Source organism: Phaethon aethereus (assembly GCF_964289735.1).
Source record: "Phaethon aethereus genome assembly, chromosome: 1".
Lineage (NCBI taxonomy): Eukaryota > Metazoa > Chordata > Aves > Phaethontiformes > Phaethontidae > Phaethon > Phaethon aethereus.
This window is the reverse complement of record NC_138575.1, coordinates 126,430,454-126,454,220: the sequence shown is the minus strand read 5'-3', so window position 1 is coordinate 126,454,220 and position 23,767 is coordinate 126,430,454. Positions and strand designations below refer to the sequence as shown.

The 23,767-nt window shown below is 40.9% G+C and overlaps 1 protein-coding gene across 1 annotated transcript; it reads left to right on the top strand.

Moving 5' to 3' along the window:
• Positions 1 to 897: 897 nt before the first annotated feature.
• Positions 898 to 22,125, top strand: CYBB (cytochrome b-245 beta chain; the record flags this gene model as incomplete). The annotated part of the gene is made up of 13 exons (XM_082000096.1): positions 898 to 942; positions 3,765 to 3,860; positions 5,283 to 5,393; positions 9,212 to 9,296; positions 11,367 to 11,512; positions 12,327 to 12,517; positions 15,752 to 15,881; positions 16,717 to 16,809; positions 18,252 to 18,505; positions 18,798 to 18,960; positions 19,793 to 19,939; positions 21,126 to 21,250; positions 21,953 to 22,125. The coding sequence occupies 13 exons, from the start codon at positions 898 to 900 to the stop codon at positions 22,077 to 22,079; spliced, it is 1,713 nt and encodes a 570-aa protein (XP_081856222.1). The 3' UTR covers positions 22,080 to 22,125.
• Between the last annotated feature and the right edge of the window lie 1,642 nt (positions 22,126 to 23,767).

The following is a 23,767-nucleotide window of genomic DNA, read 5'->3' as shown; positions in this document are numbered from 1 at the left end:
TTCTAAGTGAGTCCAAAGTCAGGTAGACTTACCAAAAGCTACCATTTTGCACTCTTTATTGCAGGTTTGTGAATTGTGATACCACAGAGACAAAACATTCAGAAATCATTAAACTCCCTTAATTTTTATTTTTTTTTTAAACAAATACACTTGGAATAAATATCCTCTGGCCTGTAAGGTCTAAAATACCTTTGGGCAATTTCCCATATTTTTCTCTCTACAAAAGCAAAATGCTTACTTTGATTTTTTTCTTATCCAGTGACATCGTTCCTGGGGCTGGGGACTCTGTGAGAGTGCAAAACATGAAAAATAGCCTATTCAGTGACACATGTCCTCAGATTTGGCCTGAACAGAGAGGAATTAGCAAGGCTTGCATGTCCTCCAGACAAGACGAGTGTTAGATTAGATTTGGAAACTTCTGTGGACATTGAATTACTGGAAGAGAATTAATTCTAGTGATTATTTATCAAAAAGAGGATCAGCAGGAACGGCAACTCAGACCTGAGGTGATAAAAAGGGAAAAGGCTGGGAAGAGATAACTCTTCTGTGCATTCTGTATTGCATTTCAGCATTGAAAATTACATAAAGTGGCATTTTTTTAGCAGAAATCCTGACCAGTTATGTTGGTTATTTTATCCTCTGTATCACAATGAAAAAAATAGCCTGTTTCAACAGTTTATATACATTTGAATTATGAACAGTTATATGTAAAGATGGTAGAAACATGCTCAAAACAGAACTATGGACATGATTCAATGGTTAACTTATTTCCTAAATGAATGAGAAAGGAAACATGTTGCTGCAAGTTTCTGCTCTCACTTCCTTATGAGAGAAGAGGAGACATAGAGGCTGTCCCAGAAAGAACGGGGCCGTTGTGCACACTCGTCTCAGGCAATCATGGGTAACTGGGTGGAGAATGAAGGTCTGTCCATCTTTGTTGTTGTAAGTACAATTTTTATTGTGATTTGTGTCTAGTAAGAAGCTCTACAGAAAGCTGTACTGAGCAGATCTCACTGTGCCAGTGAAAGATGCATCTGGTTATTCAGAAACTAGGGCAGCAAGTGCAGTGAAATGCTTCAAGAGAATGATTTTTAAGGAGCTCTGACTGGTATCCCGATTGCTGTAAGCCTTTATTGTCAACTGAGAAATGATTGTGTGTTAACTTTTGTTTGCTTTGTTAGAAATATTTAAGTATCTGGGTATTTTGGATGCAACAGTGACTTAAAGAAAACAAATAACATTACATCTCACTTAACCATGCGCACTTCAACAGAGAGAGCAATTATAGCCACAAGCCTTTCTTGCATTTTTATGAACAAAAGTAGGTGTAAGTGAAAGCACAGTGTCTTGATGGTATAAAATTTGTATTTAGAGTCAGATTCCAGAATTTAGAGCAGAGATTCATGAATCCTTCATTCAGACAACTAGTATTTGAACTGAGTTGGTAGACAACTTGCATAGAATAGCTGTGGAAGTAGGTTAAATTCATTCTGAGCAAGATTTAAAAGTACTGAAAATCGTAGTCACATTTAAAAGTGATAAAGAGTAAGGCAGGGCAGTCCTCCTTGGAGAAAACTTAGGCAGACATTAGTATTTCAGTGTTTTCTTTTTTCACTTCACAGGGTGATACAAGAGCTATAGATATACAATTTTATATAGATATATATAAATACAAACATATACAGCACCAGAATGTAATACTAGTTAAGGGATTGTTGTCAAACATGGTTAGTATATATAAGTAGTGACAGGAAGAAAAAGAAGAGATTGAACTTCTGTATTTGTGGTGACTGAAATGTGAACATCTTTATTGAGAAAAGTATTTCTGCTGCTATGAAAAATCAATACTTACCTTTACATTGTAGATGTGTAGCTCTAGTTTAGGAACATAATCGTGGCACTTTAGTGCTTTGAAAAGGAGCAACTGTGTTTGCTCTCACCTTCAGTGAATTGAGGAAGTTGAAACTGCCAAGAGGTGAATTCTGGCATATTTTTTCCACCAGTACTGAAATATAGAAAGAATTAAGTAAGAGGCCCTTATTTTGTTCAAATCAGGGATTCGTTTCTAGAGTCTCAAAGCTATAACAAGGTCAGCTAATAGGGAAGGAAACTAAAAAAGTCACTGATAAAGAAACCAGCTAAAAGGACAGTTCACTTGAAGCCTTACCAAAGTGTTCTGCATCGTCCTCTACAGCTTTACTGCACAGGGACTAAGTGCAGGGTTATCCAGTGCTTGACAGAAACAGGACAGACACAATTTCTGTTGTTTTACGCCAACAAAACAGAAACATGGCAGTCTTGGCCACAGCCAATGCTGCCTTCACTGGCCCCAGCTAAAGAGCATGGATGGCTGCTAAATCTGCAACTCAACCCAGGCTGCTGGAGGGTGTCACAGTGTTTTTCAAAAGGTCCATGTTCCATATGGGTCAACACCAAGAAGAACTGTGAAAGACCATCAAGAATCATGCTAAAATTCTCGGTCTTCTGGGCATGCTGTCAGGCTACTGTACATGGGAGTGGCACACTCTCACTTTAAATATGTATCCTAAGCATTTAATCCTGAGATGACCATAGTTTTTTAATAAGGTTTTGGGGATTTCCTATATACTGTCTTACCATGATGGAAATCCCTTAATTTCCTTGTATTTATGCCACAAGGGTAAGACATTTTCAAGATCTAAACTAATCCCAAGTTTCTTACAGTGTCAGCTGGGCCAAAGAACTAGCAAAACATATGGGTTAGGAAGGGTGAGGGACTGTAATGTCACGGTTTCTGGCATGCTTAACCAGAGACTGGGTTTTCTCCCAGTTCTCAGACTTTCCTCTGTTTTCATGCACCACCTAGTAAATCTACTTAGACTGAGGGTGCACTGATACAGATTTGTTTCACTGTGGGATGTGAAATCAGCCAGCCAGCTCCAGAAGGGCAAATGGCCAGATTCACTATGATCTCTGTGGCCGGACAGGCTTGTAGCTGCCTTAGATTGCTTTGAGGGCTAGTAACTTCTCTCTCCCTAAAGCAACCTGCACAGTAGGTTATGCATGTGTGAGAGAATGCTGCAGTACACGTACTACGACACTCAGTTTTGGATAGTCTAAAGACTACCAAAGTGCCTGTGTTGAATATTTCCTGCTGGCTGATTTCAGACCTTCAGAGTCTCCTGCTCAATAGAAAACATTAGGTCTTAGGTGTACTTTAGGCCATCTATATTTAGAGCTCAAGCTTCCTTGTCCTTTGGCATGGCTTCTAAGTCTTCCTCTTACATAGGTTAATACGTCTGAGGAACCACCATTTGGAAGAGGCCCTAATCTTTGATGATGTTTGGAGATTCAGCTAGACTCACGGACTTAGATAAACACCTGTAATATGACAGTCCTAATAGAATCATAGAATCATTTAGGTTGGAAAAGGCCTTTAAGATCATCGAGTCTAACCATAAACCTAACACTGCCAAGTCCACCACTAAACCATGTCCCACATGTGCCACATCTACACATCTAAACCCTTTGAGCTTTGCAAAAGTTTCAGCTACCCATTGCTGCATTTTGGTTTACTGCCACTCCTGTACTCCTGTGTGCACACATCAGAGCCCATTTCCACCAGAAAAATTTCTATTGCCCGTGCTGAACCCTTCATACCCTGCAGTATGCCTCTGTGCAAACAGGAGCACAATGAACTAACTGACCGTTATCTGAACTGTGTAAATTCAGATATACAATCTCTCACAACAAACTGTAAAGTTTCTTGTTCATTTCTCTTTCAGCTTGTGTGGCTGGGGTTAAATGTCTTCCTCTTTTGGTGGTACTATCTTGCATACGATATTCCACCAAAATTCTTCTATACCAGAGTACTCCTTGGCGTAAGTACAAAACAAGTATTATCTTGGCATAGACTGAGCATATAGCATTTCCCCCCTAGTTTTATTTGACTGAAAAAGGATCAAGTGGCTGGAGCAGCAGGTTCATGTCAGGGTTAAAAGTCACCTGCAAATAGATAACTGAATGCAGGCAAATGTCCAGTGCTTCTGAATAGAAAGCTGGTAAGCAAAACAGAGAGATCCCATTCTAAAGATGTTTTCAGGTAACTTTTATGCTCCTGGTAATTAAAATGAATGTGCATTGTGGCTTAAGCAAAAGATGAATAAAATATTGCCATTGAAGTGTTGCGCAATCATTTCCCCATGCAATTCTTTTTCATAGCATGAATAGTTTACAAATCTATTAGCTTTGAAAAGCAATCATCATTCATATATTCATCAGACATGTGAATAGACAAGTAGTGAAGTGATCCTGGACCCTGGGCTATTCAATATAACCCAACTGGTTAATGCAGCGTTATGTGTCCTACCACAAACCTTCCAAAGCTACCATGGGTCATGACCAACTGACAGAGAAAATTTATTTGTTCACATATTTTAAAAGCCTGATCACAGATATAAGAATCAGTCTAAGCTTCAAATTACAGAACATGGTACTTTGTAAAAGCCATGGTTACTTCAGCAAAGCATGAAATCCCATTCTGCATATGGCTTCAGATCTATGGATGAAATTCTGTCCTTTGGAATCATGGTGCAGTTGCCTTTGAAATCACAGAGACCTGTGCTTGGATAACTAGATCTCAGTGTAACCTCAAGTCAGTTACTGTGATTTGAAACCTGAAAGGGTCCCAATCAATGCAAGGAGAGCAAACATTATCTTTGCCTTCCCTTCAGTGTATATGGATTAATACGGTCATTATTCCCTCCTTTCAAACAGTCTTTGTCAAAATCTGAAATCCTTCAGGATGTGAAGAGCAACGTTAAGGGAACATATTCCTAAAAGATGAGGCAACTAATTTCCCTAGACTGCCTTTACTGACAATAGAGAACATAAAACCACTTCCCTCATAAGCTGTCCTGTCTACCATAACCTTCTGGCCAACTCAAACCACAGCAGTGAGACTTTATAGCTTAGGGGCAGTAAACTACTAAACGGCTTAGACTTGCATCTGTGCTGGGCCATTGATTGCCAGACATCTGCCTGATTGCCAGGAAGTTTTGTGCAACCTTATTATTCAAAACTGGCAATAGAAGGTGTCTATCTGGAGGAATGTGTTCTGTCTGCATACGTGCCTCTGACTTGGCCAGAGCACAACTACTCTAAAATGTGAACATTGTTAATTAACTCTAGATCTCACACTCATGAAAAGTTGTGATATAATACATAAAGTAAATCTGTGCCTATTTTTGTCCTGGATAATGTCATAGGTAATTCATTTAATAATGGCATCTCTCCAATTATAGCATGCTTTGGCTCTGGCAAGGGCCCCTGCAGCTTGTCTGAATTTCAACTGTATGCTGATTCTTCTGCCAGTATGTCGAAACTTGCTCTCCTTCCTCAGAGGATCAAGTGCGGTAAGATGAGGAAAGAATTTCAAAATTTATGAAAGACAATAACCCAAGCAGCCTTGCAGATATACCAAGCAACTTTGTCCAAGTTCCCCAAATATACTGTACTTTGGGGATGTTCTCTTTTAAGAAGTAGATAAGCTTGGAGTTTTGCTATGAGCAAGACTGAGGTCAATACGCCAATGGTGTATCTAGAGCTCTGCTGAGAGGTTTAGCCCTGAATAAGCCTCCTTTGAGTCTTCCCTTTTTTCTTGCCTCCTGGACATCACGATGCCCTGGATGAAAAGTCCCTCTTCCGGCTGGCAGCAGCTGTAGGTGGTGCTTACACACATTTCCCTTGTTTGTCATTGATACAACACCCATTTATAGCAGGAGATATTAGCCCATGTCTTCTGTCTTTCCATGTTCAGTTCTTAAAGTAAATTATAGTCTTTCACAGGCTTTCAGAATGGGACTTTTTTCAGCTGGTTCATAAATTGCATTCTTTCTTGTCCAAGTTGCATTTCCATCTCAGGATGAAATAGTTCGCAGGCCTTTTGACCATTTCTAGATCCCAAATGCAAATGTTACGTACAGCACTGAGGAACCACCACTGAGAAAAGGACAATCGATTCTAGGTGGCAGCTGGGGAGGCTTCCTATGATAGCACTGACTGTATCACACTGCTGAAGTCTAGACCTCTGGCTGTTACAGCAGAAATAATGCAGACAACGTATGCCATGGTGCAGTGAAAAAGCAATATTCTCCTCAAGCTTGTGAACTGTCCTTCCAAATATAAAATGACTCCTCCTTTCTTTTTAGGCTCCTTAAGATACACATGGTCAATAACACTCGTTCACAGAAGTTGGTTTTCATCTGTAAATCTAGTATAAATTCTTCCACACAAATAAGACAGCCTGTGGGGGCTGAAAGAGCAGAGCAAAAGAGGAAACAATAAAATAGATCCAGTGTTTCAAGAGTCCTTCATGGGGAAAAAGAGTGGGATACAAAGTAATACGAAAATAATCAGAGACAACCCAGGCTGCACATCCATCTAGTAAAAATATTCTGACAATCAATGTGGCTGATTGTCACACACAAACGAGATGTGTCTGCTACATTAAGCTCCTAAATTGCCCATTTAAGGTATAAGCATTAGAAATATAAAGTTGGAATGACACAGACCAGGCTTTCAGTCCTGTGCTGTACCCCTTCAGATTCTGGGATGCTACAAAAGCAGACAGCCATACCCCCCAGGTATGTAAAAGGAAAAAGAATAGTAAGTAAAACTGTAGGGTTAATGTTGTTCTTCCCCTGCCCTGAGAAAGATCAGCTAGTATCTGCCAAAAGTTAAAGCTGACTGCCCAGGCTGCAGAATTCAATAATGAACATAAATTTAGTACGAATTAATGCTGCTATTGGGATGAATGCAAATGGAAAATACTGATATGAGCTCTTGGTTATACAAGGCCTTCATGAGGTCTGACATAGATTCCACGGGGGTCAAGCTGAAAGCAGATTGGGCAGAGGTCTTCTGAGGTCAAAGCAATGAAGGAGCTGAAGACACTTTTGGCGATGTTACTGGAAGGCTAAAAACTGATTCCAGGGGTTGAGCATTGTACTCCAGCCAGGACTTTGTGCTACTCGTCCTGAATTGCTCATCTCCTAACATCTATAGCTTAACTTTTCTAACCAGGATCTCGACGAAGCTGTCCCTCTTATCTCAGTATTCAAGCTACTGAGTAAGTCCTCCTGCCTTGGACACTGTGGTAGAGTCACTCAGGCTACTCCCAGTTCACAAGGGAGAACCATGCAGAGAGCTACAGCTCGCCTGCCCGCAGCTCGCTATCTTGCTGCCGGTGCTAGGCTGTGTCAGGAAGACAAGGGCTCCGAGGATGAGCAAGGAGGGGAGCGAGGGGCATAAAATAGGACTGTTAGACAGTTGGTGTTCGTTTAACTTCAGTTGCTTTTTGCAATAAAGCTATACCTCAGGAAGGAGGTAATTTTATATCTTAAGCAAAACACGCCCAGCCCAGTGTGCCAGTGGTAGTGTCAGCACCCGGACGGCCTTAGTGCGGGGGTACGGCTGCTTATGCTTGTTCTGCTGTTGTCTCCAATTAGCTATGCTCTGCAAGTAACACCTGTGAGGATCTCTTATGAAAAATCAGGATTTTAAAATGTCAAATAACTTATTGAAAGGGCAGTGACCTTTCCAACAGCAACGTCATTGGGGTTAAGGAGAGGGGAGAATTGTTCAAAGCCACTGTTCAATGGGAATGTGAGGGAAACTCTTGTCCTTTACACCCTGCCACCCAGAAATCATACGCTACGAAGTTATTTGTTATTAATTGAAAAAGCAGCTGTGTTGTCTTTGCATGCCCTTTATTGCTGTATTCATCGCTGTTGTTAATGAGCCTCACTACTGAGCCTAGCTACAGCACTTTGCCATTGCCTGGCCCTTCTGCTTCTTAAACAGAAAGATCAAGTGGTTTTTGCAAGGCAGTCAAGCAGTGTTGGCACTGCCTCACTATGCCACCCTTTATTCTACAATCTTTTTAATTGTGTCTCAAGATACATGACACAGAGAAGGCCAAATTTCTCCCGGCTGTTAGAGTCTACTGAAGTCATTGCAATAGCCCCAGAGGGTTAGAGTTTGCCCTTTCATCAATGTCACAGCTGGAGAATAACCAAAGGAGAGAATGTTTCCTGCTCATCTGTTTCTTTGTACAGTTAATACTCATGGGATATTTAGAAATGGACTGGTGTGGAAGAGTAAGGCCACTGCTGGTATATCTCCACTAAGTAAAGAACAAATCAGAAATTAAATTGTTTTCGTGTTTCATCATCCCTTCTTCTGTTTCACTCCTGGATGGTTGGGATGATCAGCTCCACCCCACTAGCTGGGAAGATACGTTACCTTACCTTGCCAACTACCAAGTTAATGCCCGGTAAACACTTGGGAGAATATTTTGGTCTCTCATAATTTGTTGTGTGAAACATTTACATGTTTCTTGTGAGGAAATGTTTGTGTTAGTTTGCATAGTGTTTTCTTCCCTTGCCAGTCAGCCAAAGCCATATAAAGATACAATACAGGATAACTATGCTTTCTGCTGTGTAGAGAGAGCAAATGCTAGCTTTACAGGAACTTGAAGTTATAGGAAAACTGCCATTGACTACAGCACAATTTAGATGGGGCCTGTTAGGAACCTGTCATCATTCTTAATGAAAATATCATTCTGTTTTTCTTAAGAGCAAACTTCTTCAGTTTCTATCAGCAGAGATTTTTTTCTTTCTGTTTCTCTTTTGGGTAACTCCAGCAACAAGTTGTAAGTGAATGCCTGGCAAGTACACCCCGTATTTTGGGGAAGGAATCGCTTCATATTACTGACCATAAGTGACTAGCAAATTTGGGGTGGGAGGTCCCTGGGACAGTTATACCCAAACTTTACAGTCCATTTCTACAGTGTCAGCCACAACAGGATCCTGATGCTATGTGGCAGCTTGAGACACTACCAAGGCAGTGACCCTGCCTTGGCAGACTGTGATCCCTTCTTCTGTTTATAACATGTAATTTAACATAGATAAGATATATACTTTTGTCACACTGGATGACATTTTCTCATTATCAAATACTTCGTTTCAATGGGACATGTTAAAACATAATCTGTTATTCCTGTATTCTGAAGTATGGGGGGAAATATTTTTGTCTATATTTAGGGATTCTAGATTTTTACTAGCAATGCCACCAATGGTTGTGCTCAGGGCCTCTGTTTTTATCACTGCATTTAAGTATGCATAGACATCACAAATATTCTTCAAATACTTTTTTTTCTCCAAATCCAAAGTGCTGCTCTACCCGTATCAGACGACAGCTGGACAGGAACCTCACCTTTCACAAAATGGTGGCATGGATGATCGCCCTTCATACTGGTTGGTACTCAAGTGTTTCTTTGTTACTGATTTCTTGTGCATTTTACACAGAATCCAGGTGGGATTCAAGTTCTTAAGGATATTGGCAGAGACCTGATTTCATTAAACTAAAGGAGTCAGTGTGTGCTAAGGCTTAAATAACTTTCCAAATATTCTGCAACTGGCAGAGAACAAAAGATAAATATGAAAGAATACTTTTTTCTTGAACTGTTGGCACCCTTTATGACACTGGCTAATAAAGGGTGTTTAGCAATGCCCTGAGAACCAGACACCCTGGCTTTAATTCTTGTTTAGACTTATCCCTTAGCTGTCATGTCTGAAACAAATACTAGCAATTATGAAAGAAAAGGGTATAAAAAGCTTGGACAGACCATGGAAAAGTTTTCATATTTTATCTCTCATTTCCTAAACTAAGTTTTATTTTCATCAAATTTGTCACTTCTCAGTGCAAGTACCTTACATATCATATATAGAATCATAGAATCATAGAATAGTTTGGGTTGGAAGGGACCTTTAAAGGCCATCTAGTCCAACACCCCTGCAATGAACAGGGACATCTTCAACCAGATCAGGTTGCTCAGAGCCCCGTCCAACCTGACCTGGAATGTTGCCAGGGATGGGGCATCTACAACCCCTCTGGGCAACCTATGCCAGGCTTTCACCACCCTTGTTGTGAAAAATTTCTTCCTTAGATCTAGGCAAAATCTCCCCTCTTTTAGTTTAAAACCATGACCCCTTCTCCTATCACAACAGGCCCTGCTAAAAAGTCTGTCCCCGTCTTTCTTATGAGCCCCCTTTAAGTACTGGAAGGCTGCCATAAGGTCTCCCTGGAGCCTTCTCTTCTCCAGGCTGAACAACCCCAACTCTTTCAGCCTGTCCTCAGAGGAGAGGTGTTCCATCTCTCTGATCATTTTTGTGGCCCTCCTCTGGACGTGCTCCAACAGGTCCATGTCTTACCTGTGCTGAGGGCTCCAGAGTTGGATGCAGGACGCCAGGTGGGGTCTCACCAGAGCGGAGTAGAGGGGCAGAATCACCTCCCTTGACGTACTGGACACGCTGCTTTGGATGCAGCCCAGGATACAGTTGGCCTTCTGGGCTGCGAGTGCACATTGCCGGCTCATGTCCAGCTTTTCACCCACCAGAAACCCCAAGTCCTTCTCAGCAGGGCTGGTCTCCATCCCTTCATCCCCCAGCCTGTATTGATACCGGGGGTTGCCCCAACCCCGGTGCAGGACCCTGCACTTGGCCTTGTTGTACTTCATGAGGTTCACACTGGGCCACTTCTTGAGCTTGTAAACAAGCTAGAACAGTCTTCGTATCAGTAGATTACTTGAGCTGAGCAGGTTCCCTTTCTGAACCGTGGCTGAAATCTGACCACCACTTCATGGAAAAGGAGCAGGGTGATGCAGTTAATATAAAGCCACAGGGGAGGTCTGCAGCGGAGATGGATTTTTTGGGGTTGTTAGATCTGTACCCATCAGGCCCTGTTTGGAAGGTGAATAAGTATCTGGTGATACAAATGGGGAAACACTTTGAAAAGCGTTGCATGGTTTACCTCTGCAATGATGTGTAGTGGAAGTAATATGAAACACCTCAGCTGTACTAGGTGTATGGACATGTCCAGCTCAGCAAGAACATTATTAGTGATGATTATTAGCAATACAGCAGAACAAAGCAGCACTAGCAAATGTGACACCAAAGAAATCCAGATTTACTTCTTGGCTCTTCTACAGAAATCCTGGATGATCCTGTCAAATAATTTAAGCCATCCCGTGCTTCAGTTTCCCATGTATTAGGGTTCTACTACTGGAACTGTTGAAAGCCTTTGTTGAACAAAGATGTGCTGGAAACTTTCCTTTACTTCTTTCCTTCCCCCACCCAAAAAGATGTAAACTTCAGACAGTATAGCTTTAACAGTAAAACACGTCAATGATCTGAAATTGCGTTGAAGAGGGTGAGAGTGGCAAAGGTCTTAAACTGCAGTGGAAAAATGTTACAAACTTCCAGATGTTACCCAAAACCACTGAGTACTTGTGCTTAACTTTCATTTTTCTTTCCTGTCACTCCTAGCAATTCACACTATCGCACACTTATTCAACGTAGAGTGGAGTGTGCAAGCCCGTGTTGAAGAGAAAGGGACTCTGGCAGCTGTGCTTTCTAGCCTTGGTGATAATCCAAATGAAAGCTATATCAACTTTTTTAGAAAAACTATTGGGGTAAGTGACATCAGGCTGTGAAGAGTCATTTTTACATGTGTTTAGATGATCATATGACTACTTGAGCAGAGTGCCTATTTCTGAGGTGCACAATCTGTGTTTGGGCCATCTTTCAGCAAAACCTTGAATAATTTATTCTTCTATATTTGTCAGTAATATTGTTGCTGAATTTTGGTAGCACTTCAAAGTTTTTCACCCGAGGATTTAGAAGTACTTTTAGAACATTATGTAAAAACAAATACCCTGTAAAGCAGTCGTGTGACTAAGGTAGACATGGCACACAGAAAGGTACACAAAAATCAAGTCAAAAGTTTTGAACTTGGGCTGCTTAAGCTCTGGTTAAAAAAGAAAAGGGAACTTCTCCATTTCTCAGAAGCACCAAGCATCCAATTTCTGTATAAGTTACAAGACCCACATCTGCACAATGCCACAGAAAAGAAGAGCTTTCATTTAGCTTCATTTAGCTCCCTAAATATGGATGTAGGACTCCAGCTTTTAACAACAGAGCTGTACAAACATGTTCACCTTCCCCAAGCCTGTACTGCTGAGCAGTGCCAGAGTAAGAAACAATGTTCAGTGTGTGAATTGGTGGGAAATCCTTTCTCTCTACTTCCACTTACTTTAGTATAGGTAAATCTGCAGTGCAACAAAAATGGAGTGGGATTTTGGCATTGTTGGCATACAGATTCACAAAGGATAACTTAAAGCCTTACAATAAAGTAAAGGATTTGGCAAGTGAGACAGGCTGATGGTTCGGCTGGCTCTGCTTTGATGCAACCCCTTCCTCAGACCAATATGTGCAATTATTTCACAGAATCCTGTGGGGGGCCTATATGTGGCTTTCACGTACTTGGCTGGTCTCACTGGCGTTATCATCACACTGGCCCTCATACTAATCATCACATCATCCACCAAAACCATCCGAAGGTCATATTTCGAAGTATTTTGGTACACCCACCATCTCTTTGTCATCTTCTTTATTGGCCTTGTCATCCATGGCGCTGGGTGAGTATCTGCACTTATCACACAATATGTGATAACTACTGTATCTTAATGTAAAGCCCTCTACTCACATAAGTATAGGGACTTAAGTCACTAAGCAGCAGTTATTTTTGATGGTACTGATGAGCCAAAACAGGCTCTGAGGGCCAAGAGGCTCTCACTGATACATGCAACAAGCTATTCACATGCGTGAGGCTTTATGAGACTCTGGCATACTTAAGCTCACTGATACTCAACTTCTGATATTTAAATTGGAAAACTCTTTTCCAAGGTTCCTCTTTGTAATTGTTATTTACCTTTCTCTCCTAAAAGGAATTGCATCACACACATGCATGTAAGGAGACCTCAGCATAAAACTGTTATAAAGTCTAGGATTTTGTTGGGTAAATGAAAACTATAATAACACAGCTTTAACTTTCATTTATGAACTTTTAATATCAGATCAGCATCATTTCAGAATAGATTTTTAGCTGCTGCAGCCCAAATATAGGCAACAGTAAGTTTTTATAACTTCCAAATGCCACATATCTTTTTCCACTGTTGGCTCATTCCATACCTTCTTCTGAAATAGCTGAAAAGCCCAATGAAACAATTTTAGCACTATACAAACATAATTTTAGCACTTAGAAAAATGAACACATTTCATAGTTCATAATTATACTAGATTGTCCATTTTCAAGGAAATTCTAGGTGCACTAGAAAGTGTGCTTTAAAAATACCCAGCAAAAAATGACTATTCAAAAATCACTTCCTCTCAGTCCAGTAGTGCCAGGAAAAAGACAGAAATGAAAGTACAACAGGAAGAACAAAAATAGAAGGCAGATGAGAATCACCATCAGCATTTGTCCATTCCAACTTTCAAAACATGAAGGAGAAGTTTTGAGCAAAACCTGTTGAAGGAAAAGAACAAGTGGTTCATGTTTCCTACACCAAATATTGTACAGTTACTGACAAAATGTCCAGACTTGCCAGTAGTTACTACACAATGCTATCAGAAAGCAAGCATTGTGCTTTCTAGAGGTCAGTGAGGCGCATATATTTCATAAAAATTGACTTTTTATTTACTTGGATGTTCAGTATACTTCCACCATTTTAACTGCACTGTACTGAAAAGACAAGAGTTTGGGCAGCAGAGGGATTGAACGTGGTTGTCAGAGAAGTTCAGCTATCCTTTGGAAGGAGATAAACACAGGAATATTATTAGGTATAGAGGGAAGGATGCTTCCTGGCTGTGAACTCAGTGACCTCACTTATTTGGCCTGAAAGGCAAGAAGGACATTTTGAGTTCAGAGAAAGTACTAACACACTAAAAAATATTGGGCAGGCTTTTTACACTCAAGGAAGGCATCTAAGGTGTACAAAGATGGATGTTATGGCATAAGTATGATCTGACAGCCTCAAAGTAACATGTTAGAGAGAGGCATAGACGTCTGTTCATCTCAGGACACAGAAGAATGTGTGTCATACATACCTGTATAGACACACATACATAAATATATGTATATACAGAAAAGATAATTAACAGAATCAAAGGGGCAGATTCTTGTCCGTTACAAGCTGTTACAGCACTTTTGCAGCACTGATGCTTTTTTGTGCATCAGGTATGTGTCACAGACAAGCGTCCCAAACTTTCCATCATAGTAGATGTAAAGAGGAGAGAGGGCAGAGATTCAGACCACCCTGTCTTGGAAGCTAAAGTAAAACTTTAGCCAAAAAAGAAGGAATTAGAAAGCTAGACTACTGAAAGCTTAATTACCGTACTGGAAGAGCATCTACACTCAGTAATAAGGGAAAATAAGTCTTTTCTTTCTCTTGTACAGGGTACTGGCATTGTCAAACCATAGGGCAAGGCAAAAACCCTCAGGCCCACGGTCCCTTAAGCAATGGGGTGAAGAGTGGCAGGAAACGGGCTCCTCCTGTTCCCGTAACTCATCCAAGAGGGCGGCTCAGCTGAGCCCATTGTCACTAGTGGGGAAGTAAACTGCAGCTGGTGATGTTCCTGCAAACTGCAACTCGTGATGCTCCTGGGACAGTGTCATTCCTTCCCTTTATTTTTCCGGCAGAATGTTCATCAAACTTTTAATGAGGAAGAGATTCATTAGTAGTATTTATGAGCAGTGCAATCTTTCAACTTTGAAGGCAGTGCACAAGCTTTCTAATAATACTCTATAAATATGTCACTTAAGCTAGTCATGCATATGACTTAGATACCACGTTTTCTCAAAACATCAGAAACACAGTCTAGTTCATGGAAACCGAGCTAGAAAAGCAGAAAGAAAAGTCATGGGAAGAAGATATTGACAGAATCATATAGGCATAAAACTGAACAGCATGAACAGAACCAGACTGTTTCTAGGGAAATTCAGTAGATCTTAATCTGAATTTCTATACTATGACTCTCACCCTACTAATTACCATCATTTTATATATATGTGTGTATACATGTATTTAAAAAAATAGATATATATACCCCCATCATTTTGGGGACTCTTGCACACCCCTGCAGAACTCCAGTCAGAGGCAGGAAATACTGAACAAGGTCAGAATATATTTTTCTCCCTCAAACCTGAAACTGTCGTTCAGCACTCTCTCTGCCACTGGAAACAAAGCTGAACTGGAGCAGTCAGGCTTCTCTATAATAAACCAAACAACAACAAACCCTAACCAAGCATGAATATAGAGGCCAGATCATGAACTGACATAAACTGGTATAGTTGGCATAGCTGCTTTGCCTCAGAAGCATCTGTGTTCATTCACACCAACCAAACAGCTACTCCACAGCTTTAAAGGGTGAGGAAGGGTCAAAGAAAGAATGTATGTTGGAAAGGGCTTTCCAAATCCTAAGATGAAAAATAGAAATAATTTCTCTACTGCTCACTAGGATATTTATTACCTTGCCCACTCCAGGTTTTGTTTTTATTGAAAAAAAAGGTAGGATAACTCTGAAAACAATGAAGCTTTTCTACTGTGACCCCTTCCTGGAAATGGTAATGGACACATCTCAGTTCCTCACCTGATCTTGTAGTCAGTATTTTCCCCTACAAACATGCCTCCCCATTTTTATCATTTTAACAGCAATTTTGTGGGTTTATTAGAGTAGTAAAGCTGTACCAAAGCTATAGCACTGCAGAAGTCCACAACTCCACATAAATAGAGTAGTACATAAGTAGAATAACAATAAAGGACAGATACCTTCACTTTCATTTCATTGCCTTAATGATTTTTATTTTTTTCCAGGCGTATTGTACGGGGGCAGACAGCTGAGAGTCTGGCTGAACATAATCCGGAGATTTGCTACAAGAACTTCACTCACTGGGGAAAAAAGGGAGCTTGTCCAATCCCCCAGTTTTCCGGGAATCCTCCTATGGTAAGAACAGTTGTCTTAAGTGTAAATCCAATTTAAAATGTTTACAGTTTACGCTTTTTGTTAAATAAAAAAAACACTTTTCACTTGCTGTAGAAAAGCTGCTACGTAACCCCCAGCACTCTTCAATGGCAGCTTTCTTTACATAAAGCAATAGATTTCAACACAATGGATTATAAGCAGAAACAGACTACAGACAGACAGACAGCCCATTTCCAGAGTGCCGTAAAATGAGCACAATTAACGGGCAAAGCAAAAGAGCAAATCATATCTAAGAACTGTTTACCCAAAATGTATTTAGTGGCTTGTGGGGATTTCTAGAAAGTGCAATAATCTACATAATAAATAGTTTCACATTATTAATAGACTAGTGATCATTAACAGAAAATTAATGCCTCTGGAAAGGTGACATTGAAACTTCACCTTTTATTGACTAACCAGGCTGTTGTTCTTTCACATTTCAGGCTGATCTGTTAACAGAAACCACATCTTTTCCTGCAGTAATACAGACCTGAGTCAATAATACTTTCAGAGCTTTACTCCACATTTCACTTAGTTACCTTAATTTTTAGACAAAGACAAAATCACTCATAGGAAAATACCTTGCTGTAACTGCAGTAGCAACTAAAAAGCCAGCTGCAACTCTCAACAGAGGAAGAAATTCCCTCTCTGACCAGAAGTAATTTTGAAGGTGTCATATCTCTTAAGGGTTCCCTGGTCTGGCTGATAAAGAACCTACATTACTTGAATTTCATGTCTGCTCGTAGCATTTCCAGGGCTCAATTTAATCTAAGTTGACATCTTCATCATCTGACTTCTCATTTTATTCTGCTTACAGACATGGAAATGGGTAGTAGGTCCCATGTTTTTGTACCTGTGTGAGAGGTTGGTGCGGTTTTGGAGGTCACAGCAGAAGGTTGTTATCACAAAGGTATGTGTTGATGCTACACTTAACACCAGGCAAAACATTACCAATTTTTCCAAATGGTGCAGCAAAGCCAATGGCTCCTACATGACAGACGACGTTATCAGTGAAAGGCCTCTCAAGAATGCTCTGGCTGCTATCATGCAAAAATAATGCCAACCTCTAACATCTAAATGTAGCCTGTCTCTAAAAGAGAGCAAGGGGAGGAAGTTAGTTGAGGCACAGGACTGAAGCTTACGAAAGAGAAATTAGTCTTTGTTGCACTGAGTGAAAAAATCCACCATGTAGAAATTCCACAGCCTTAAGAGTATTTAAGATACCAAATCTTTGCTTTCAAAACTACCCAGATATTTAGAAATTCTGATTTTTCAGCATAACAAATGACTCCTGAAAAGGAGAGTTAGAGGGTGCCTATTTTATGCAGCCAAAGCTAATGTTGAGCTCCCATTCCCCATAGAGATATTAATGCTGGTTCTGAGGGTCTGGCAGCCAAATTAGCATGGCACTAACCTCAAACATATAAAAACTACCCTTACCTTTCCCAATGTAATTTCCTCACATGGCACTGTGCTGCATCTGGTGGACATAAGGTTGTAGCAGGATTTGGGGGATGACATTAGGTGTGTCTACTGAGCCCTGGCACGATGCTGACATGTTGGAAGGCTCCTATATACTAGTGTGCTTTTTGGTAATTTTACCAAAATACCTCTGAGCCATTTCTACTCCATATGTCTATGGTGTCTGCTTAATTCCCTGTTGGCAGAAAATATCTTCCACAATCCTAAGCACTACTATTAATACCTACACTAACAGATAGAGACTTGATTCTCCTTCTTGCAAATCTCTTCTGAAAATTGAAAATAACCTTGGCAGACAACTTCAGGATTAAAAAATCATAGTGACAGAAATGCTAGCCTTGCCTGTAGAATATTGCTCCTATTTCTTCTTGGCTAAAGATAGGCAGAATGCAAATGCCCATATTATAGGTCCCACACAGCTCTAATACGAAAACATCAGTTTCCAGTGGTACTATCTACCCAATTCCCTATCTGTATGATAGCCCTATGGTTTTGCCCCTATATATACAGTCAAATTCATTAACACTTTGCTCTGTGCCACTGTGTAAGTGGAACGTGCATCTGGAATTAACAATGTGCATACATAGATCTGGTGATGTGTTACAAGATGTGCCTGTCTGACCTGTCCCTTTTGGAGTAACTGCAAGCCTGGTGTGAAAAAATACTTCAACCAAAAATTCAGCATCTTCTGCAGTCTTTCATCTGGCTGTCAGGTGCTGTTCCTCACTCCCAGTTCTGCTGGGAACAAAGTTTTACTTGTTTTCCTTGCTCACATAGCAGAGGATGACATTAGTGATGTAGATATATCCAATTAACAGTGAAAACAGACTTTTTCTTTTCCCTTTTCTCCCCTTGTCCCTCTCATTGTAGGTTGTCATTCATCCCTTCAAGACAATTGAGCTCCAGATGATGAAGAAGGGCTTCAGGATGGAGGTCGGGCAATACATTTTTGTCAAATGTCCAGCAGTATCTAAACTGGAATGGCATCCATTTACACTAACCTCTGCTCCAGAAGAGGATTACTTCAGCATTCATGTCCGTATTGTAGGGGACTGGACAGAGGGCTTGTTCAACGCCTGTGGATGTGATAAGCAAGAATTCCAGGAGGCATGGAAGTTGCCCAAGTATGTACAAAGAGTTTCCATGATAAAGTCAACCAACACCTATGACAGTTTAATTTTTGCTCAACCAGTTTGGTGTCACCTGTGATGCAATCTTTAACTGCTTCCATCATAGATGTGGGACCTTAGATGGCTCTTTCCAGTTTCATCCTATCAACCCCACCTCCTCTTTTGCTGACTAGTATTCAACCCAAATGTGCATTGTAGCAGAAAAATACCTTACCTTTTTACTGTTATTTTTAATGGTGCTAGTAAATATTCACTATTGATTTATTAAGTGTACTTTCAATTTCAGGATAGCTGTGGACGGCCCCTTTGGAACAGCAAGTGAGGATGTATTCAGTTACGAAACTGTTATGCTTGTTGGAGCTGGAATAGGGGTCACACCCTTTGCATCTGTACTCAAGTCTGTCTGGTATAAATACTGCCATGATGCAACCAACCTAAAACTCAAAAAGGTGTGTGTCCTCTTTCCCATAACAAATGTAATTGTTCAAGGGCCAACAGCCCAAATCAAAACAAAGGTGGTCTGGCTCCAGACATGCGTAAGTCCTAAGAGAAGAGTGCAGTTATCTCACAAGACTAGCAGGCAGGGAAGCAGAAGGGTCAAAAGCAAAAACATAATGAAAGGAGAAATAGCCTACGAGGAAAACACACACGCAAATCCTGACTGTGGCCCTGGGGATTTCCACTTGCAGTGGAGATGCTGTTCAATCTGCATGAGAAACACAAAGTCCACGGTACTAATACAGCCTGTGCAAATATTGCATTCCTTCCCCAACCACAAAGAGAACAACTTTATGTCAGTGGAAGAGCACTGCTACCATCCTCCTCTCACCTCCCGCCCCTGGAAATTCCCTGTGCAGAGATGTGGGGTCACACTCTGTAGTCATGGTCATATTCAGAGAACAGAACTGGTTTTGTCACCTGCTTTAATTTACCTTGCCCGCCAGCAGACAGGGAGATACAGTCTATCTCTAAATCATTAATTTATGTCCTAACAAACTGTTTCACAAGGATATATGTGGGGAAATTTCATGAACTAAAAATGTAACCCGCTAGTGGAAGAGAAATAAAAAGATATTTCCTCGTTCTTGCAGTCATTCATTCTGCTTCACAACCCTCCCAGCATCAAAACTCCTGAATAGCTCCTACACCAGCCTACCCATCTACTGAAGTGGTCAGGGCAAGTTTTACAAGAACTCTACAATCCTCATTCTATCAGCAGACGTTAAAAACAGAAACCATAAATGCCTATGTCTCCTGACAGCTCACTCTTGTCTCTTCCAGATCTATTTTTACTGGCTTTGCAGAGACACTCATGCCTTTGAATGGTTTGCTGACCTCTTGCAATCTCTGGAGGCTCAAATGCAGGAGAGGAATAATGCAGAGTTTCTCAGCTATAACATCTACCTTACAGGCTGGGATGAATCTCAGGTAACAACATGGTGGAAAATATCGCTTCCATGTGCACGGAGGTTGATGTCAGCATGTTATGTTTTGATAAGTGTTCAAATGGTGCTTATCCCGGGCCTCCACCTGGCTCTCAGAGGTTCTAAATGAAGACAGATATTATCCATCAGAAGTTACGTAGGATCAGCTGCTAACGAGCACTCTGGCTTCCTTTTGGGTTTACTCTGGCTGTGCACTCTGGGAAGCAGTCCTTCCTCACAGCAGCAACCTCAGCTGACCATGCAAGTATGTCCAACAGCATTTGGGACTGAAGAAGCTAATGCACAAGGTTTGAGTGATGGCAGCACATTTGTTTCAGGACTCTCATGAGTTCCCTATCTGATCCCATGCGTGTAGGTCACCTTAGGGATAAAAGGGGCAGTTCTTCCATGAGCCACTTGATAATATTTGATTGAGTCAGGAAAGGTGCTCACTCTATTACTTTCAGTGATGTTTTATTTTACTTGTATCTCACCATTGCAAGATTCACCATGTGCCTGAAGTGCTGTAGCTCAGCTAAACAGACACGGAGGGGTAGGGGTAAGGTAGGAAGTTATCACACAGGCAATGGAAAAACGGGAAGGAAAGAAGAAAAGTCACACAATTCTGGCTTGGGGAGAAAGTTGCCTGTAACTTTTTTGGCATATATAAAAGTGCTGCAGAACTCCAAAAGGCTTGAACTTATGCCCTTAATTCCATCTTCTCCTCTTCCTGGCTCTATTTAGCTTAGCTGGTCTAAGTGAAAGTTACACAGGGAGGGCAGACAAGACCTCTTCATATGGATCAAATGTTCCAGAGTTCAAACTGGCAGGACTTCGTTAAGGCCAAGGGAGTTGTATTATTGTACCTGAAGGGAAAGGTTTGTTTTAATTTACAACTTTATTTTACAGTACTTAGACTAAACTAGTTCATACCAAAAGAAACGTAACTAATTGCTGTGTTCAATGCTTCATTGCTTTAACTCTTGAGATTGCCCAGTCTGGGGAAAAGGGTAAGATAGACACTGATAGTCAGGACTTACACCAATGTTAGCTTTCCTTGCTGAACACCATAAATTCCACATTCTCGGTTTGGAAATAATTCAGTGTGTATTGACTTTTTTTTAACAGGACATAATGCTGCCATACCTAAGTCTGACTTTTCGCTGTGCTATGTGTTTCATTTCCCACAGGCCACTCATTTCGTAGTGCATCATGAACAAGAGAAAGATGTGATTACGGGCCTTAAGCAGAAAACCTTGTATGGAAGACCCAACTGGGAAAACGAGTTCAAAACTATTGCAGGGCAGCATCCTGGGTAAACCTGTACAAATTGGACTTCCTCTATCTAAATGACATAATAGCGTAATCTTGTTCTTTTGGCTGATAAAGTTTGACAACCACATTTTTCTAATAATCTCCAGGTATTTTCTATTCTTGTTTCAGCGATGGGCATGACCTATGGTCTTCACCAAATTGTTTTAACCTACAATTTTAAAAATAATCATCCCTTTTGGTGAGGTGCTTCATGGAGTGTCTAATTACTAGCAGAAGTTTTAGAAAAAATATACCCCATCATTCCAGCTGAAATAGATAGGAATACCAGGTGATATCTAAATACCTCTAAAAGTACTTTATCTCAAAAAATAAAACCTGAATATGGATGACCTTGAGCTGAGCACCCAAAATTAGTAGGAAAAAACCAGAACAGCTCCTTTCAAGAATTTGTGCTGTAAGCTCTTTGAAGCTCTATTTCCTTGACTCCACTGAGGTCAACAAACCTGCCTTCACTGACTTCTGCTGAGCTGAGATTTAGCTCACCATTTGTTTTAGAAGCAGCAGCAAGTGCCTTGCAAATTTTAAGGGGTTATAAGTTTTAAGGGGTAGACATCCAGTTCTGCTTTAGTTCCTGTAATTGAGAAAAAAACCCATGCACCTACAGAACATAAGATTGATTTACATGAAGAACATCCAGCTGCACCATACCAAGTTCCTGATCATATTTTCATTTTCTTAACAGCTCCAGAATAGGTGTTTTTCTCTGTGGACCTGAGGGCCTAGCTGACACACTCAACAAGCAGAGCATCAGCAACTCAGAAGCTGACCCACGAGGAGTACACTTCATTTTTAACAAGGAAAATTTCTAACTCCCAAGCACATGGGAGTCATTCAATACAAAGTCTAAAGACTGGATCTCTTTTTCCATTTGGAGTCTGGGAAGGACAGCCCAGCTTCTAATCTCAGCTACACTAACACAAATCCCTTTGCTTCTTGAGAATTATTTTGGCGCTGTGGTAGAGTAAGAGAGTCAAGTTTTACCTTAGGGAAGTGTGCACTGCCCTCCGCATGCTGGCAACTTAGCAGAAATCCGTTTTCTTTGTCTGTGTGAGGGGATTTCCCTTCAATTAACTGCCTTTATCCCTTATATGCCTGTTGTTGCCTTATGCCTGTTATTCACAATGACTGCTGAAGGGTCTAGGCAGCCATATGCGTTTGGGAGCCAATTCACACTGATAAAGCTTAATGCTATTAAACAATAAAGCATTATAGCATAATGCTTGCTATTAGGAGACAGCTTATACTGGCTACAGCCAGTCCCTGGAACGAGGCAGGGTTAGGGAAGGGTGGCTGGGAAAGATTGCTCCTTACAAGAGGAAATCTCCTTTGTGCACCAGCATCTTTCAGGCTTCTGAACACAAGCATAAACGTCTTGTCCAAGAGATAGTGCAGGCAGATGAAAAGCAGCTGTTCCTATTTAGGAAAGCAGAGAACTGGAAAGGAACCACCTGGATTTCTGAATGCCACCCCCATCCCAGCTGCGGGGGGGTGACAAGGACAGTGTCAAACGAAGTCCCGCAGCTGGCACATGAGCCATCGCTTGGCTGCTTCAAACACTCTCAGTTTCACGTCTTCAAATTCATGGTGCAGGGATCCAAACAAGAAAAGGTTTTGTGTTTTCAAGACTGCCATTCCTGATTTTCAAGGCTGAAAAAAACTTGTTGCTAAATGATTTAACAGGTATTTTCTAGAAGCATTCTTAAATACATACAGTGCTTTTGGCCCTACTGTTCAGCTGTTCCTCTTCGATGGTGAAACAGGTTTGAGAAAGCAAAGATCATGTGGGCAATATCTGGGACAGCTATGAATAAAGCTTCTGATGCGTACAAGACACCCATACACAGCACAGTACTTCTGTCTGTACATTACAGGTAACAGGGTCTTAAAAGAAAAAAAGGAACCAAAATTTTTAATACCAGCAGCAGAGAAAGAAACAAAGCATTAAAACCATCAGCACAGACAAAAAAAATGAAAAAGCAAGTGCAAAAAGCCTTGAAAAAGCCATAGTTTAGTATGGGTCTCCTGTTCAGCCCAGTCACCTTCTTACTGCCTTTTAAACTCTGCAACCAAGCCCTGTGAGAGCTCCTACACAGCACAAGACCTTGCTGACAGGTTCTTATAGTCACAGAAGAAAGTGGTGGCCTCCTCCTGCAATTTCAGACAAGTTTGTGTAGCCATCTGGTTGCATGTAGTATATTTTACACCTCAACTTGTCAGACAGGACGTGCTCTCCCTTTACATGATTTTTAAATGTTATCCAAGCACTCCATGCTACTTCAGAAGGACAGCTTACCAGTTCATATTTATTAATATCAGTTTCTGTCACCTGTTAAACGACACAATGAATTATGTCAACATCTGAAGGGGAGGAAGCCACAGTTGGTGAATGCTAGCAAAGAACGACTCTTGGTGGGGAATTTTTCAGTTCTTTCCCTCAGAAGGGCCATATTTAAATCCACATAATTCTCTCTGAAACACATGTATTAAATCAGAACAG